The 16,073-nt window shown below is 35.5% G+C and overlaps 1 protein-coding gene across 2 annotated transcripts in view; it reads left to right on the top strand.

The window, feature by feature from the left end:
* Window positions 1-16,073, top strand: part of PDS5A (PDS5 cohesin associated factor A) — a 77,474-nt gene that overhangs the window by 38,289 nt on the left and 23,112 nt on the right. For both annotated transcript variants that reach the window (XM_050338425.1, XM_050338424.1), the window contains exons 7-17: window positions 249-329; window positions 1,760-1,900; window positions 2,944-3,059; window positions 3,834-3,928; window positions 4,813-4,958; window positions 9,887-10,038; window positions 12,737-12,850; window positions 13,222-13,303; window positions 14,023-14,071; window positions 14,193-14,332; window positions 15,791-15,906. In XM_050338425.1, the coding sequence (XP_050194382.1) occupies window positions 249-329; window positions 1,760-1,900; window positions 2,944-3,059; window positions 3,834-3,928; window positions 4,813-4,958; window positions 9,887-10,038; window positions 12,737-12,850; window positions 13,222-13,303; window positions 14,023-14,071; window positions 14,193-14,332; window positions 15,791-15,906 (1,232 nt within the window). The remainder of the gene's footprint in view (window positions 1-248; window positions 330-1,759; window positions 1,901-2,943; window positions 3,060-3,833; window positions 3,929-4,812; window positions 4,959-9,886; window positions 10,039-12,736; window positions 12,851-13,221; window positions 13,304-14,022; window positions 14,072-14,192; window positions 14,333-15,790; window positions 15,907-16,073) is intronic.

The following is a 16,073-nucleotide window of genomic DNA, read 5'->3' as shown; positions in this document are numbered from 1 at the left end:
GTCTTAATGTGCAGGAAGTGATGGTTTGGGGTTAAATTTCTTAAGTGTGTGAAAAAACAGTTGTAAGATTTCATTATATCTGTAGTTGTGGAATTAATGTAATTTAATTTGGATAGCTTTGGAAACAAATAGATTGGTGGTGAAACATACCTTTCTAAAGTCATGGGCTTTTAAGGTTGGGAGGGAAAAGTAAAGTCATCTGAAATAGTTTGTCTCTATAAAGTGTTATTATGTTTTCTTTATTTCAGAACCTTAATAAACAAGCATTTGATCTTGCAAAAGTTCTGTTGAAAAGGACCGTCCAGACCATTGAACCTTGTATTGCCAATGTATGTAAAGTAGTTAATCCACGTTACCTACAAGTAGCAAGTGGTGGTGTTACTGTCTTGATTTATTGCAAATTTGGTGGGATTTTTTTCCTTGTTAATACTGTTTATAAAAACCACATTTTGTAATGCAGCTACAAGAAATACCATTTTCCAAATAGGGTATTGTTAATGTGGTTGTTAAGGATGTGGGATGTATGAAATAAGTGAAGAGGAAATTGATTTTTGCCCATCTCAGTCTAAAGTTAGCCTAAATCTAGGCTGTGAAAATAGGTGAGCACCAAAACTCGTGTTACAACAAAAGGAATTACTAGTACTTCATATGTCCAGTAAACAGACAGCCCAATTTCATACCAAGCTTTAGGATGAAGCCTTTCAAACTCCCAGCTCTTTGCTAGATTCCCCCCTTCCCCCAAACTTGCTGTAGTCATAAAGACCGAAAGAATTATGTTTTGTACTTCTACTGTAATTCCTCTTGTTGAATGTCAGTGTTGTGTGTTCTGCCTGCTAGTACAGCTACTGCAGTTTTTGGGGAATGTGGTCTGATCCATTCTGTTGCCTTTCCTTGGTGCCGAAGCCAGTAGAATTCGTAAAAGTCAGTAGTTTAAAAAGGAAATTAGGCAAATTCATAAAATTTAAAAGTGAGACAAGGAGTCTCACTAACAAGTACCACTTTTCAATTCCCCTCCTTCTTTAAGCTTTTAAATTAGTCAGAGCTGGAAACAGGATAGTACATAAAGTAATGTTTGAGTTGATCTAATACTATTCTTCTTACTTTCAAGTGTGTAATAGCTTTGTAGCATTTGCACTGCTCAAGTAATTTTAACCCACAGAAGCTAATAGGAAGTATATAAAGTGTATTAAAATTTAACAAATCCAAAAGAAATAATTCATATTTTAGGCTACTTTTGGTTTCCTTCTGTTAGATCACTAATGACCATGATAACATTATCATCAAATATCACAAGAGATAACATAAAGCCATCTGACATTCTTTAAAAGGATTTGATTTGGGGAAGCTTTATTTTCAGTATCTGATGATCTTCAATTGGATTGGTGTTAAATTAAAATTAAAAATAAGATACTGATGTTTTTTTCCTCAATATCTACTGGATGAATATGCATTTTAAATTAACAGTTCATTTGTTATCTATTTATTTTGTTTGGGAGATGGTTATTGATATTTTAAATTATCAAATTATCATGAATGAAGCTGTCTTGAGTGAAGTATTAGAACTGAACTGAGAAGGATGTTTGTAATTTGCTTGAGCCAAAATTGTAAGGGTGAAATGCTTTGATTTAATGAACATATTGTGCATTGAGTACCTTCCATTATGATAAAAGTATTAATGATATTATGTTAAAATAACTTTTAAAAATAGTTTTTCCTTTAATGAGTGACAATGTACCAAATAATAATGTTTGTGTTCTAGTTTTTTAACCAGGTTCTGGTACTGGGAAAGTCTTCAGTAAGTGACTTATCAGAACATGTGTTTGACTTGATACAAGAGCTTTTTGCCATAGATCCTCACTTACTGCTGTCTGTCATGCCACAGCTTGAATTCAAGCTGAAGGTAGGTTACGGTGTAGCTTTGGACAAGCAATAACATTCGTGTGAATATTAAGAGTGCAGAGCTGTAGATTAGTGTTCTACTGGAGGGATAAAAAGCTTATATTTATTGCTTTATTTTAAAGATAAATGTAATATTAAATGATACTGGCAATTTGTATATATTTATATATATGTTTATAATTATGTGCCTTTTTTTTTGCTTGTCAATGTATTATGCACACAAAATATATAATCGTTATAATGATAATACACTCTAATGCAAAAGTTTTACGTACCTAATCTTTTGAATTCATCTGAAATTTATGAAGTAATTAGGCTGTAGTTGGCTTATCTCATGAAATGCCAATCTGTCAGCTTCAGTATTGATTTGCGGAATTTTCTTTTATGAAATGTTTCCTAATATTTTCTGAGATTTGTCATAATTGGCTATTAAGTCAGCTGACTTCTTTTGAATCCTTGAAAATAGTTAATTTATCCTGATTTGGAAATTTGTTGGGCTTTTAATTAAAAAGCTCTTTGTCTTTCATAAGATTGTAAGTGAATGAGAGAAATAACTTTATATGTGTGCATGTAATGCTAGGTAGGCTATGGTAGCAACAAACAAAAGTAACCAAGAAATAGGTATTTGGTGAAATGATGTATCACTTTTATTAGTGCAGATCTGTTTATAACATCTTAATTGGTGTCTTTTCTACGCACATGGAAACATTCTTAAAGAATGTTTTACAACAAAAATATCATTAATTGTTGAAATCAGCAAAGATATGTTATTCAGACTACTGTGTATGGGTTTTTATTCCTGAAAGAGAAGGAATTTTCAAAGCACAGCCGTCTATTCAGCATCTGTAATATGTTAACAGGTATTTGTATATTTTCACTCATATTAATCTAATATTCTAATTGGAGAGACTGAGGATTATCAAAAATTATTTCAGACTCAGTTTTTAATCTGTTACAAAAACAGAAAGAAAAGGAAGCCAGAAATTATAATTGAAATATTGTGGATAGTGATTTACAGTTCCTTTTTCATGTTTTGATTTTTAGAGCAATGATGGAGAAGAGCGTTTGGCTGTTGTTCGACTTTTGGCTAAACTCTTTGGCTCCAAAGATTCTGATCTGGCCACGCAAAATCGACCTCTTTGGCAGTGCTTTCTTGGACGGTAAGAGAAATGGGATAGAATTCTAAATTTCTGTTCTTTTTGTTCTGAATTTTCCTATAGTATTGCATTTGTCATTGGGATTTTTTAGAGGATATAACTGTTTATATTTGAATAAGTTACTTCGTTAAATCTTGAAAACAGAGAATTGCACACAGTTATATTTTGGAATGAAGAAGCCTGAAGAACTGCTGCTATTTTGCTACAGGCATATAGTTTAGAGAGACAGTACATTACACACACGGCAGAAATTACACAATAGCTGTGCCAGCATTGTCTGAAATTTCATACTGTTCAGCTGTATCTGCAACTGTATCTGTTTTGTTTGGCATTTACCTTTTTGAGTGAAGAGGTACTTCCTTTTCAGTAAATATAGAAGTTTATAATTTTTAAAAAATGAATGCTTTTAAGTGATACATATTACGTGACAATTTACATTTTTATAATTTTGCCTTTGTGTGTATATATGCACATACACTATTGACAGTGTATGGAGAATTGTGTTCCAAAGTCAGTGGACAAAGTCTGTCTATTCAACGTTGCCTCCACATACAGCATATTCATGCTTTAATTTTAATCCTGACTTAATTTCACAAGAAATAATAAAGATTGGTATTATGGAGATAAATCCCAAACATTTATATTCTATTATTTTGCCACATAGAAGTATTCTAATAGTTAACAGAACATACTATCAATGCATGTTGCTACATAGAGAGTAATCATGATTTGCAAGGCTAATTAAAAATTAACATTCATCATCTTCTATCCCTCTAGGTTCAATGATATCCATGTCCCTGTGAGATTAGAGAGTGTGAAATTCGCCAGTCATTGTTTAATGAACCATCCAGACTTAGCAAAAGACCTCACTGGTGAGATGCTCATACAGGAGTTTAGAATAATTTACGAAATGAGCAAGGAAGTGTATAATTATTTTTGTACATAAAAGTGTGGTTCTAAAAATGTATTAAGTCTGATGCTTGATGCTGGACGGAAGAGCTAACAACTGAGTAATTTATTTCTGCTGAAGACAAGTGCTAGTTAGAGTAAGAGAGGAGTGTGTGACTTTGTGTAGACTTTGTCAGAGTGTGTGTTTATGAAGCTACCCATTGCAGAATGCATTTTAAAGTAATTTCAAGTTCTAAAGAAACTTGACAAGTCAAAGGAAATATTGGTGCAACATCTTGACTTGTTTTCAAGAACCATCACTGTGTTCCCCAGTACTCTCCCACTGAATTCAGAAAATGCTGTTTTGCTGATCTAAACTATGAAGTGTCTTCCTTCACTACAGCATCATTTAAACTATGAGCAGATTTTCAGGCTTCACTGAAAAACTGTTCTTTTTTTGATGCAGGCTATCCTATAGCAATTGTCAGTATTTTTCATTTATTATTTACCTTTTTAGCTCTTTGGGAATGAGAGTTTCTGCTCATCTTATTTCTTCTCATTCCCTGACCCCCTTTTATTTTCAATATCTTCTAATCAGTTTTTTTCACTTCCATTTGCTAGCTGCAAATGAGGTTGTCATAAAAACTGTTCACTTTTATATTCTCCTGATACTTACAGTTATCTGATTGTTTTATATTTAACATAGAAAACGTTGGAACAGATATTTCCTGTGGGGAACTAGAAGTTTAATAGGTGACATGGTTGTGATATATGACTGACATTTAATTGTTTTAACATTATTAATAAATCAGAATATGTCACACCAACATAAATAAACCAAGCTTTTCATTGTTTCTGTTCATAACAGAATATTTGAAGGTTAGATCACATGACCCAGAAGAAGCCATTCGACATGATGTTATTGTTACAATTATTACTGCAGGCAAGAGAGATCTTTCTTTAGTCAATGACCAACTCCTTGGCTTTGTAAGAGAAAGAACCCTAGACAAACGGGTAAGTGTTAATATTGTATTTTCAGAAATTACCTGCTTCTAGTATACCTTGGTAAAAGTAAAACCAAAAAACCAAAGCCACAGAATCAGAGAATCTTCAGAGTTGACTATTAACAAGAATGCTGCAGGGGAAAAATAATCTTGTTATGAGAAGATCTTAATGTAGATTCCATAGTATGGTGGCATCAGTTGAGTGTTACCAAGCAGATAGGGTCACTGACTTGTGAGAAAGAGAGTCATATTGTAAGAGTAACAATTGTCATATATGTTAAGGCCAGAGGTCCCTATAATCCATTATAATTCTCACAGTGGTCAGTTTTGGCTTCCAGCAATTTGTGATTTAATGATTTCTTAAATCTGCTTGATAACGTACATCATAGCTTTCAATGGAACTTTATTCCATGTATTTATCAAGTTCTTTCTTGAACTTACTTGTACTTCATAATCATACATGGTATACATCAGCAAATTCAAGTTTAATGCACATTTGGAAAAAATAAATTCACTTGTTTTTAAACTTGCCTGATAATTTCACTGGATATCTCATAGTTCTTGCATTATGTAAAATGATGAATATTCTTTGATGCACTTATGATTAATAAATAAGTATAGCCCATCTTTTCCAGTTATTTGCTCTCCAGTTTAAAGAATCACCTGATTAACTTCCACTCAAATTCTTCAGGTCACTCTTGTCTGGATGTTCTATATCCTGTTGTAGCTAGGGTGACCAGACTTGGCAGTGGCATTCACAGTGTGCACCGTGTTGTGTACATACTTTGTGATGACAACTCTTTTTCCTTACTGTGAAACATTCTGTCTCTTACGCTGTGTCTGAGCGCTGAGCTGACAGTTTTGACTATAGTGTCTTTCCTGAATAATTTTAGATGATATACTGCCTAATGCTGTACATGTAGAGTTAATGCTGGTGGGAAAACCTGGCCTTAATCTGAAGTTATTCCATTTCACATTGTAACAATTCAGTAGTGTGACATATTTCTGCAATTCTTCATTAAAATGTTAGATCTGACTACCTCAGTAAATTTTATACCCTCTGTTCAGTTCATTTTCTAATTTTTCGTATGTTAAGTGTCAGAGATTTCTTTTTGACTCTGTCAGTAGGCTCCCTTTGTTCCCTTCATTGTGAAAATCAGTCATTTATTTCCACCCATTGTCCCCTGTGTTTTAGTTAAAAATTACTTCACAACACGATTTTTATGTTAAGATCCTGTGGTGTGAGACTTCATTGGAAGTTTTTTTTGGTATCCTAATGCATTCTACTGATGTACTTCTGGATCTGCTAAAAGTTATTTTTTCGTAGACAAAACTTCACATTCTGTAAGGTGCAATGACTCATTTCCATAACTTATTTTTCAGTCATGTCAGCTCTTTGTTGTTTACTGTTCTGTTTCAACCTGTTTGCCCATTCAAAATAAGATGCTCTGATGAGTGGCACATTGTTCCTCTTGGAACTCTTTGGATTCTTTCACATTTGCTGTCTTCAATCTGTTCATTGATAGATTGCAATAAGAGAATAATTAGTATTTGCTATATCATTTCCAAATTCCTGTAAAACTCATGGATGGGATGCCACCTGGTCATAATGATTTTGTTACTGCTCATTTTATTAATTTTTTTTAAATGTCTCCTAATGACACTTTAGAAACCTCTTCAGACCTCTCTTTTGGAATAAATCTTGTTTGTCTTTCAGCCCTACAAAAAGGGTCTGGAAGTCTCCCTGCTTATGGAGGCTTTGACGATGTTTAGTCAATATGCTTTTAATAATTTGGTTTGAAACTTTTGCCCGTACTTCATCAAGGATTTACTCTCAACTTGACAGAGTTTAGCTCTTTCGTGTTTACAGTTTTTCAGGTGTGGCTCCATGGTCTTTGGAGAGTGATGTTTACTAGCAGATTTCTCTGGGCCGTGTAGCCACATTGATTCTTTTTTTTTTTTTGTCCCTATTGTTCCTTTGTGATAGGGGGCATCCTTTCTATAGCCTATGTCATTCTAACTAGTTACTTTAATTCTTTAATTTTATCTTTTTATTTGTTCCCTTTTTTAAAAGAGAATGTTACTATAATGGACTTTGAGAAAAGAGTGTGTTCTTTGCAGAGAGAAATACTGATTTTGAGTATGTTCACTATTATGAAGCAGCTCTTCAATTAGTTGTGCCTGCAGCTTGACCTTGCATGTTTCTCAGGAGTGATTCCTTCTTTTTCAGCCACTAAACAAACATGTTCAAAAAGTCATTTATGAGATACAAAATCTTTTAGTGTAACCACCACTTCCCACTGGCACTTCCATCTAGTGAGAATGGGATGATTGTTACTGTGTCTTCTACGTAGTGTCTCTGTTCTCCTTTACCATGTTGCCATCAGTCAGAGGCTGTGAGTTGCACAGCTATACTTATTAATTTCTCCAGAGCTAGGTCTTTTCAATTCACATAGCTTTAAATCTGGGGTGGTGGTACTTAATGTTCCTAATAATATGTTTGGCTAAGTCATTTCACACCAGTCATAGGTTTGATGATACATTGCATTTCAAGGTTAGGTGCTTTTTTAGGCAATCCTCAGTGAAGAATAACTTCATCTGGACAGGATGTTTCTCGTATAAAAATCTCTGGAGAGAGCTTTAATGAAAACATAACCTGAGGAGAGATTAAAATTGAGCACTAACTAGAAATGACTACAGAAAATACTTAGCATTTGAAATAGACCTTAACAATATAGCATGTCTTTGTAAATATTGACCTTTTCTTATTAACCCCTTGTTAAGTACTCTGCTTTCATTTTAGGCTTAAATTTGCTAGAAAAATTTCTTGCAATCCTTTTTTGTTGTCTTCTGACAATAGTTTTACCATCCTTCCTGTGTCATACAGGGGATTTGATGAAGCTATCAATTGCATTGGAAGGGTATATTTGAATGCAGAAAAATATTAATACTTTTCTGAAAATGTTTCTCCTTCAGACCTTTATTTTTTTAAGATATGCTTTAGATTGCAACAGGTGTGAAGAGATTCCTGCAGAGAAGTTAAACAGCAACATCTGTTTATAGCTAAAGTTGTTGGGTTTTTTTGTTTGTTTTTTTGAAAACTAAGTATTAGACTGTATACTGGCAAAGTCAGTAATTTCTTTACCTGTTACTTGTTTTAACACTTAAATATGCCAGCTGTGTCCGGGGGGGCATCAGGCAAAGCGTCGCCAGCCATTGAGGGAGGGGATTGTTCTGCTCTGCTCTGCATTGGGGCAGTCACCTTGAATACTGTGTGCAGTTTTGGGCACTACAATATAGGAAAGGTATTCAGCTCTTAGGGAGTGCCCAAAGGAGGGCAACAAAGATGATGAAGGGCCATGAGGGGAAGCCGTATGAGGAGTGGCTGAGGGCACTTGGTCTGTTCAACCTGGAGAAGAGGAGACTGAGGGGAGACCTCACTGCAGTCACAACTTCCTTGTGAGGGGAAGAGGAGGGGCAGACTCTTCTCTGTGATGATCAGTGACAGGACCCAAAGGAATGACCTGAAGTTGTGTCAGGGGAGGTTTAGGTTGGATATTAGGAAAAGGTTCTTCCCCCAGAGGGTGGTTTAGCACTGGAACATGCTCCCCAGGGAAGTGGTCACAGCACCAAGCCTGACAGAGTTCAGGTGTTTGGGCAATATTCTCAGGCACATGGTGTGCCTTGGGGATGGTCCTGTGCAGGGCTAAGAGTCGGACTTGATGATCCTTGTGAGTCCCTTCCAACTCAGCATATTCTGTGGTTTTGCGAAAATACAAGTTTATTTTTTCCATCTTCTTGACACAGCTCTTCTTTGATATCCCTTCATGAAAAGGAAGTCACTCAGTAAAACTGTGAAGGAATGAAATGTACATTATCTCAGTGTTACTGAGACAAGCCATTATTTTAGTAAGATTGAGGAAGTTACGCATAGTATGAATAATAATATCTACGTTTATGCTTCATAAGGTGAAATGATCTGAGCATTGTTAGTCCTTGGAGTTCAACGCCAAAAGTGGTACCTAGTGTGTTCTGGAAGAAATGATCTCTTTTGTTTTGAATTTCGTGTATTTATTTTAAATGGTGTGGGAAAACAAGTTTCTTCAAGGGTTTTCTGTGTAAATCATTGTGTGAGACACTACTCTGTCTAAGTTAATCCTCAATCTGTTTTGGTATGATTCCTTCCACAAGTCAGCATCAGAGAGCTCATGGATCTTGTCTGTTAAATTGTTTATTAATGGGGTATTTCCTGTTTACATGAGGGGATGAAGTAGTGACCACCAAAAGCAAGGATGAGAACCCACAAACTCCTCCTGTGGCCATTGTACTCTTTTTTTTTTTTTTTTTTTTTCCCTGAATTTCTGGAGTTTTAGAGCAATTGCTCTGAGACTTCAGCAAAATGGACCTCCTCCACTGTCCTGGAAAGCGGCCTAAGAGTTCAAACCCTATCAGGTTTAGATAGGCCTAAGTTCTGGATCTCCCATTTCTAGATAAAGGTGCTGTAAGACAGTGTGAGGCAATGGGGTGGGGAGAAAGAAGTCTACCACCTCTGATTGGTGCCTGTCTGAATAGATAAGCCTTTCAAATCCTGGCTCAAGAAGACACTTATTCAGGCATACATATTAAGCTGTATTTAACTTTTTTGTGCTGCCTAGCTCCCAGATTTTCTTTGCTCAGCAGAGAGGAGTAGTGGATTCCCCTGTACTGACAGTACTTAATCTGCATAGTACAGGGAACAAACCCATTATGGAGACTTGGCAATGTCTCATTTAGGGGCTCTAATCTATATTTTTCAGCCTTTGAAGTGGCTAAATATAGGAGACCAGAAAGTGGCTGTTCTGTCTTTCACACTTCTACGTCTTTGCTGTATTTTGTGTATGTTTGATATTTATTACCAAAATCACTTCCCCACCTCCTTTTCATTTCTTCCCCCTCAAGTGGCGAGTAAGAAAAGAAGCTATGATGGGTCTTGCTCAGCTATACAAGAAGTATTGTCTTCATGCCGAGGCTGGAAAAGATGCTGCAGAGAAAGTGAGCTGGATAAAGGATAAACTTTTGCACATATATTATCAAAATAGCATTGATGACAAGTGAGTCAACCTAAGCCTTCCTAATTTTAATTTTATAATGATAAGAGATACTCTGAAAATGTGCTTATCATATGAAAGCTGTTATATTCGTTATGTGTGGGTTTATGTATTTAATTAATGATCATTAACATACATGCTTATATATTCAGGATTGTTGCATTATCTGTTCATGGATTCATTTTATGTACTGATGGAACTAGATCTGTGGTCTAAATCTCTAGTAGATTTTGATTAACTAACCACTGTGTAGAAAAATATTGTCAAATTTGGCGTTTACTCTGCCCAGTTCATGTTTGCCTTACTGCTTTCTAGAGGTGAGGGTGTTAAAATCTGTGATCTGTGAGTGTCTTGCGTGTACACACCAGAGTACCTGCACAGACCTCTCCTTTCGGTGTGCTGTGTAGAAATGGACCTTTAGGTAGAACAAAAGCTGAAGAAATATCAGGGGTGCTTCTGCTGTTACCTTGTCTTCCTTGTTTTGTCACTCAGTCCCTTTAACTTTTGAAATACCATTTTGGTGTTGAGAAAGGTATTTTGACCGAAGTTTTGGAAGGTAGTTTTCAACTCTCACTATTAATTGTGTCTCACGTGGAGAGCCACATGGTGAGATCGCACAAAGGTAGAATTTCAGCCTTGAGTTTTAATGTGGCAGACTTGGAAAATTCTTTATACTGTTTCTTAGGACCTTGCTTGTACAGTCTGCTACCTCAGTATGTCTTGTTATCTTGATGACTAGTCTGAATGGGCTAGTAGCCCCTGTCAGTTGCCACCTATGGTAGTGAATTTTTAACCACTGCAGTGGTGAAGGCTCTTGCTTTGTTCTTCTGGCTGATCATAAGTGGGTCAGAGTTATGTATTTGATTAGTTGCCACTTCTTTCTTTTTTTTTAAGATTATTAGATTGCACACACAGAAATTACGGTGAAAGTCTACTGATACAGAAGTATCAAAATAATGAAAAATTAGCAAATCTTCACATAGTTTATATGAAGCTAATTTAGCATGTGTATGTGCATTAAAGTATACTGTAATTTGCAGTGAGAGGTTTGTGTTTTTTCTAGCATGTTTGTCTCACTGTCAGTACACAGGTCTGATAGCAAGCAGAGAATGAATTGAAGTTGTACAGTGAATAGGGCAGATGTTTTCTGTATTCCTGTTCACAGAAAATGCAGAACACTGACGGAAATGAGGCAAGGAATTTCAAGGAAACAGTGTGTCACCAAAACCGAGTTTCTTTCTCTGACATGGTTTCTTCTGAAAGTCTGATTAAGCTATTGAAACTAGTCTTTTCATGAGTAGGCATGGATTGTGTGCTGTTTGTTTTCTGGGTAGCCACACTGAAAGATTGGTGGCTTGATTTTCAATGTTCCTATAGTTCAGTTTGGTACCCTGACTTTGAATTCAAATTGTACTGGTTTTAAAGGCTAACATTTAAGTTCTTGCTCTGTCATGTCATTGGATTGGTTTCCCAGTCGAGAAATAAATGCATTTCAGTGTTAATATTGTAAAGTTTTAGCACCTGAAGAGACATGGGAGAGCCATGTTCATAAATTGGGAAGAACTGATGCCTCCAGTATCCTGGTGTGTTAAACAGGTGGATCCCCTGAGATCTGAAGATCCTGTTCCCCAAACAATTTAGTTCTTGGAGTTGTCAGTAGTAAAATGTACATTTAAAGAGAGAAAGCCAAGTTTTCTTTATTACTGATGGGGTGTCTTGAGATAGTTGTATCCATATTCATGATCGTCCTGTATTCCTCTGCCTTGCCATCGTGTGTTTTGGAATTTTCTTTGAACAGAAATAAGATGTGTGAACAGAAATAAGGTGTATTTGATCTGTGCTGCCTTCCTGTGGTTTTTGTTCAAGGCACTTCTGGAGTACTTACTAGTACTAATGTACTAGTGTACTAGTGCATAGTGGAAAAAGTTTTAAAATTCAAACACACACGATATTTGTCCATAATCAGCAAATTGTATAGCTGAACATTGTGCACAGATCTCATTGCTATGAATTAAATTAATGGCTGAATTTGCTTTCATTTCAATTTTGTTGTTCAAGGTTGGTATTTTATGTAAAACTTTAAATATGTATTTTTTTAAAAAAGATAATTGGAGAATGGTTTTGCTGATTAGTTTTGTTCTCACCTAGATTTCCTTTTACTCCTTTAGTTGTATATATTTTAGTGTTCCTTCATCTCCACTGTTTTAATGCTGACTTTTACCTTGTGTATTAGAATAACAAGTAGTTTCTCAGGTACTACAGTTCTATCTTAACTGTTCCCTTGAAGATGCTTCAGATTTTTACTTTTCCTCCCCTTTGAGTTACATTCTCTGTATTCTTTCTCCTTTATTTGAGCTTTTTACTGTCTGTATTCCTTTCTTACATATGAGAGTGAACAAAGGGAGATTCTCAGATCCTCAAGAAAAAGGATAGGTTGGATGGTGACAGATAAAGCAATTACTCCCTCTTATAGGCGAAAGTGAAAGAATATGGAAAAGCTCTTAAGAAGCAGTTCTTGCTAATCTTTCTGTCAGCAGTGGAAGGGATCTTTAGAGCTGAGATAAAAGCCACTACTTTTTTGTCTTCTTTCTTTGCTGAAAAATCTGGTTGCATTGACTTCTACTATTTCTTGCCTTTTCAGCTTGACTGAAAGGTATCACCACTTCTGGCTATGTACAGTTTTTCTCTTCTTTACCTGCAGATTACTGGTAGAGAAAATCTTTGCTCAGTATCTTGTTCCACACAATCTGGAAACAGAAGAGCGAATGAAGTGCTTGTACTATTTGTATGCTAGCTTGGATCCAAATGCTGTCAAGTGAGTATAGTTTGTATTCAACAAATACTTGGCTTTTCTAACAGGCTTTTCTAACATTTATGTCATCTTACTTGTATTATCAGGTTTTATATAAAAATATTTAAATAAAATTACTTCTAGATTTGCTCTGTATTGAGGACCACAGTGAAAATATCTGTCACTGAATTCTGTTTGATCGTGGCCTGTTTTTCATTAGGGTGGTTGTAAGAGAGACTACTACAGCTATCCTGTGTAGATGAAATTGTTCCAAGAGGAATAAGACAGAGATGATGTTCTGTAAAAAGAAAAAATGAGTTCAGCCTTGTAGGATAAATAAATAGCCAATGAATACATTGGTAAGCTTTACTTTTCTGGTTTTGCATTTTTTGCAGAGCACTGAATGAGATGTGGAAGTGCCAGAACATGCTAAGGAGTCACGTACGAGAACTGCTAGACTTGCATAAGCAGCCCACTGTACGGTTCTGAAAATACTTACACTTTATCCAGTGGACCCATTAGACTAATTTACTGGGGAGTTTTAATACTCTATTATTTGTTCAGTGTGACTTCATTATTCTGCTCCTTTCCATATGTAGACAATGTTCCATTTTCCTTAAGTAAAGTTGCTTGTGGTAATGCTTAAATCTGTATGACCTCCTTATGTTGATCTTTCTTTTACAGTATTGCTCAGTAACTCTGGAAGAAGTTTTAAAAAATTTTTTTGCTTTTGACAGATCTTTTTTCTTTCTCATGTTCTAATGTATACTGAGAATGGAATATCTTGTAACAAAAAGCAGTGATTTCTTTGTTGGTCAGAAAACACAAGTTTTTAAGTATTTCTACTGGAATTTTACTTTCAAGCGTATCTTCAGACTAGTAGAAACTTTAAATAGAAGGGCATTGCTTTGGGGTTTTGGTGTGTGAGTGGGCTTCAGGGAATTGTTTGTTCAGGGGTCTTGGGGTCTCTTTCTTAGTTATGTTATGTGAATTAGTGAATTGTTGCAGTTCTTTGGTATTGCAAGATGATTTCCTGCTAACAATAGTGTTGCCCTATTCTAGTGTCTGTTCTTAAAACAAAAGCGTAAACCATAAGATTTAATGGTGCTGCAGAACAACTAACAGATCGGCTTAAAGATGTATGTTATAAAGGAGATATTGCTGATTTACTTGTTTATTTTTGCTGTTGTCCTCAGTCAGAAGCAAACAGTGCTGCCATGTTTGGAAAGCTGATGACCATAGCAAGTAAGTGTTAATAACTTCTATAGACTGTTTACTACAGCATTCCTGGAAACTGTATTTCTGTGAATCTTGGCATGCTAAAGTGGCAGATCTATCTCATGTTAAATTGTGTTTATTCATACAGAAAACCTTCCAGATCCTGGAAAAGCACAAGATTTTGTGAAGAAATTCAATCAGGTTTTGGGCGATGATGAGAAACTTCGGTCCCAGCTTGAACTGTTAATTAGCCCTACATGTTCTTGCAAACAGGCAGATGTCTGTGTGGTAAGGCAATGGAAAAGAAAACTTTTATGCCTTAAGTATCTGTGCTTAAAACAGTTATTTGGAAGTAATGGTCTCTTTTGGTACCTAGACATGGTTTTCATATAGTTCCAATTTTTATAAAATGCCTTTTTAGTTAACTTGTGGTGATTATGGAAAAGATAGTTTACAATCATCATCTCCCTTCCTAAGAAAATGTTAGCTGTAATCCTTCCTGGGATTGTGAGCAACAAGCATAAAATCTAAAAGACTAATTTATTTCTTTAAAATACTTTATTTCAAGTGTCTCTTTTGTGGTAGGGTTCCTAAACTGTCTTCTCACACTGATGCAACTTATTAGTACCAGCAAGTCAAATATTATACCCTTTGCATATTATTAATTTATTTTTCATCCTAGAACACTGTTTGAGATAAGTCTTTGTTATCTTTTTTAACGTCTTTGATGAAAATGCACATATTGATATTAAATTGGACTTTTCCAAATTCTGCCAACAATCACAGATTAATTTTTTTTTTTTATATGGTCCCAAAGTAAAGTAAGCAATTTCATTGACAGAAATCACAAAGATCATCTATAAACAATCACAGGCTTATTGGGTTTTGTCTAATGGCTTGGAAATGGTGTGGGGAAGGGAGCAGGATGACCTTTGGAATTATGTCCTGAACACTTGATGTAGAGAGTGTTTCCTTCCAGACTAGTAAATTTTGCACTTTGCAAATGCAGTGTTGCAATTTCAAGAGAAAGGCTTCTTCCTTCTCCCTGAAGTTAATAGAGCATAATGGAACATAACAGCAGAAGTTTGTAGGTCTGCACCATCCAACCCTTTCAGAAAAGGAAGGTCAAGGAGTCATTTATTTGAGAGATTTTTTTAGACTTTTGTTTGAAACAAAAAATACCTTCCCATCCACTCTTGAGTCTGCAGCTGAACTTAATGCACTTAAAATTTGTACATTCGGAGGGGAAAACAGATTTTTGGATCCAGAACGTTCCTAGGCAAGTACATACCATTTGAGATCTGTTGTAGGCAGGGTAGTGTACTGCTTCTGCACATCTTCAGTCATGTAGCTTTTAGTGCAATTTTTTCGTTATTATAAAGTCTCGTGCATACTACGGGGTTAGCCACAGTTTCTGGATTACACTTAACAACCTGGTTATTTACATCTTGTGTACTGCACTTAGCTCTTCCTTGATTCGATTTTGGATCTGGCCTGCAATTCCTTAAGAACCCCTGAAGAACTCTTAACTAGAAACCAATTTAAATAGTTTGGTAAAAGATGTTTGCTGTCAATATTAATATGATAAAAGAAAGATTTGGAGATAACAACAGCCCCCTTTAGAATATGTTTCACTGATTTTACAGATAATCTCTGTGACAAAAAGAAGTGACTATATTTAGCTTCTTCAACATACTTAACAAGTGAAATGAGTGTAATTCTTTTTTGTATCTAACATTTTTATAGAGAGAGATAGCCCGGAAACTTGCAAATCCTAAGCAGCCAACAAATCCTTTTCTGGAAATGGTCAAATTTCTTTTGGAAAGAATTGCCCCTGTACATATTGACTCAGAAGCCATTAGGTAAGTTTGAAAGACCATAAATGATTGACTCATGAATGATCATACAGATGATGGAAATGACAAAAAAAAAAAAAAAATTCCTTGGGATTTAGATTGGTCTGTCCTAGCAGTAAATATGTCCTTTTTAAAAAAAATTGTGTGGAGTATTAATTTCCATCAACCTAGGG

Source organism: Myiozetetes cayanensis, unplaced genomic scaffold, assembly GCF_022539395.1.
Source record: "Myiozetetes cayanensis isolate MyiCay16 unplaced genomic scaffold, myiCay2020 scf7, whole genome shotgun sequence".
NCBI classification, from domain to species: Eukaryota; Metazoa; Chordata; class Aves; order Passeriformes; family Tyrannidae; genus Myiozetetes; species Myiozetetes cayanensis.
The sequence above is the reverse complement of the archived record's forward strand: the minus strand, read 5'-3'. Positions and strand labels throughout refer to the sequence as shown.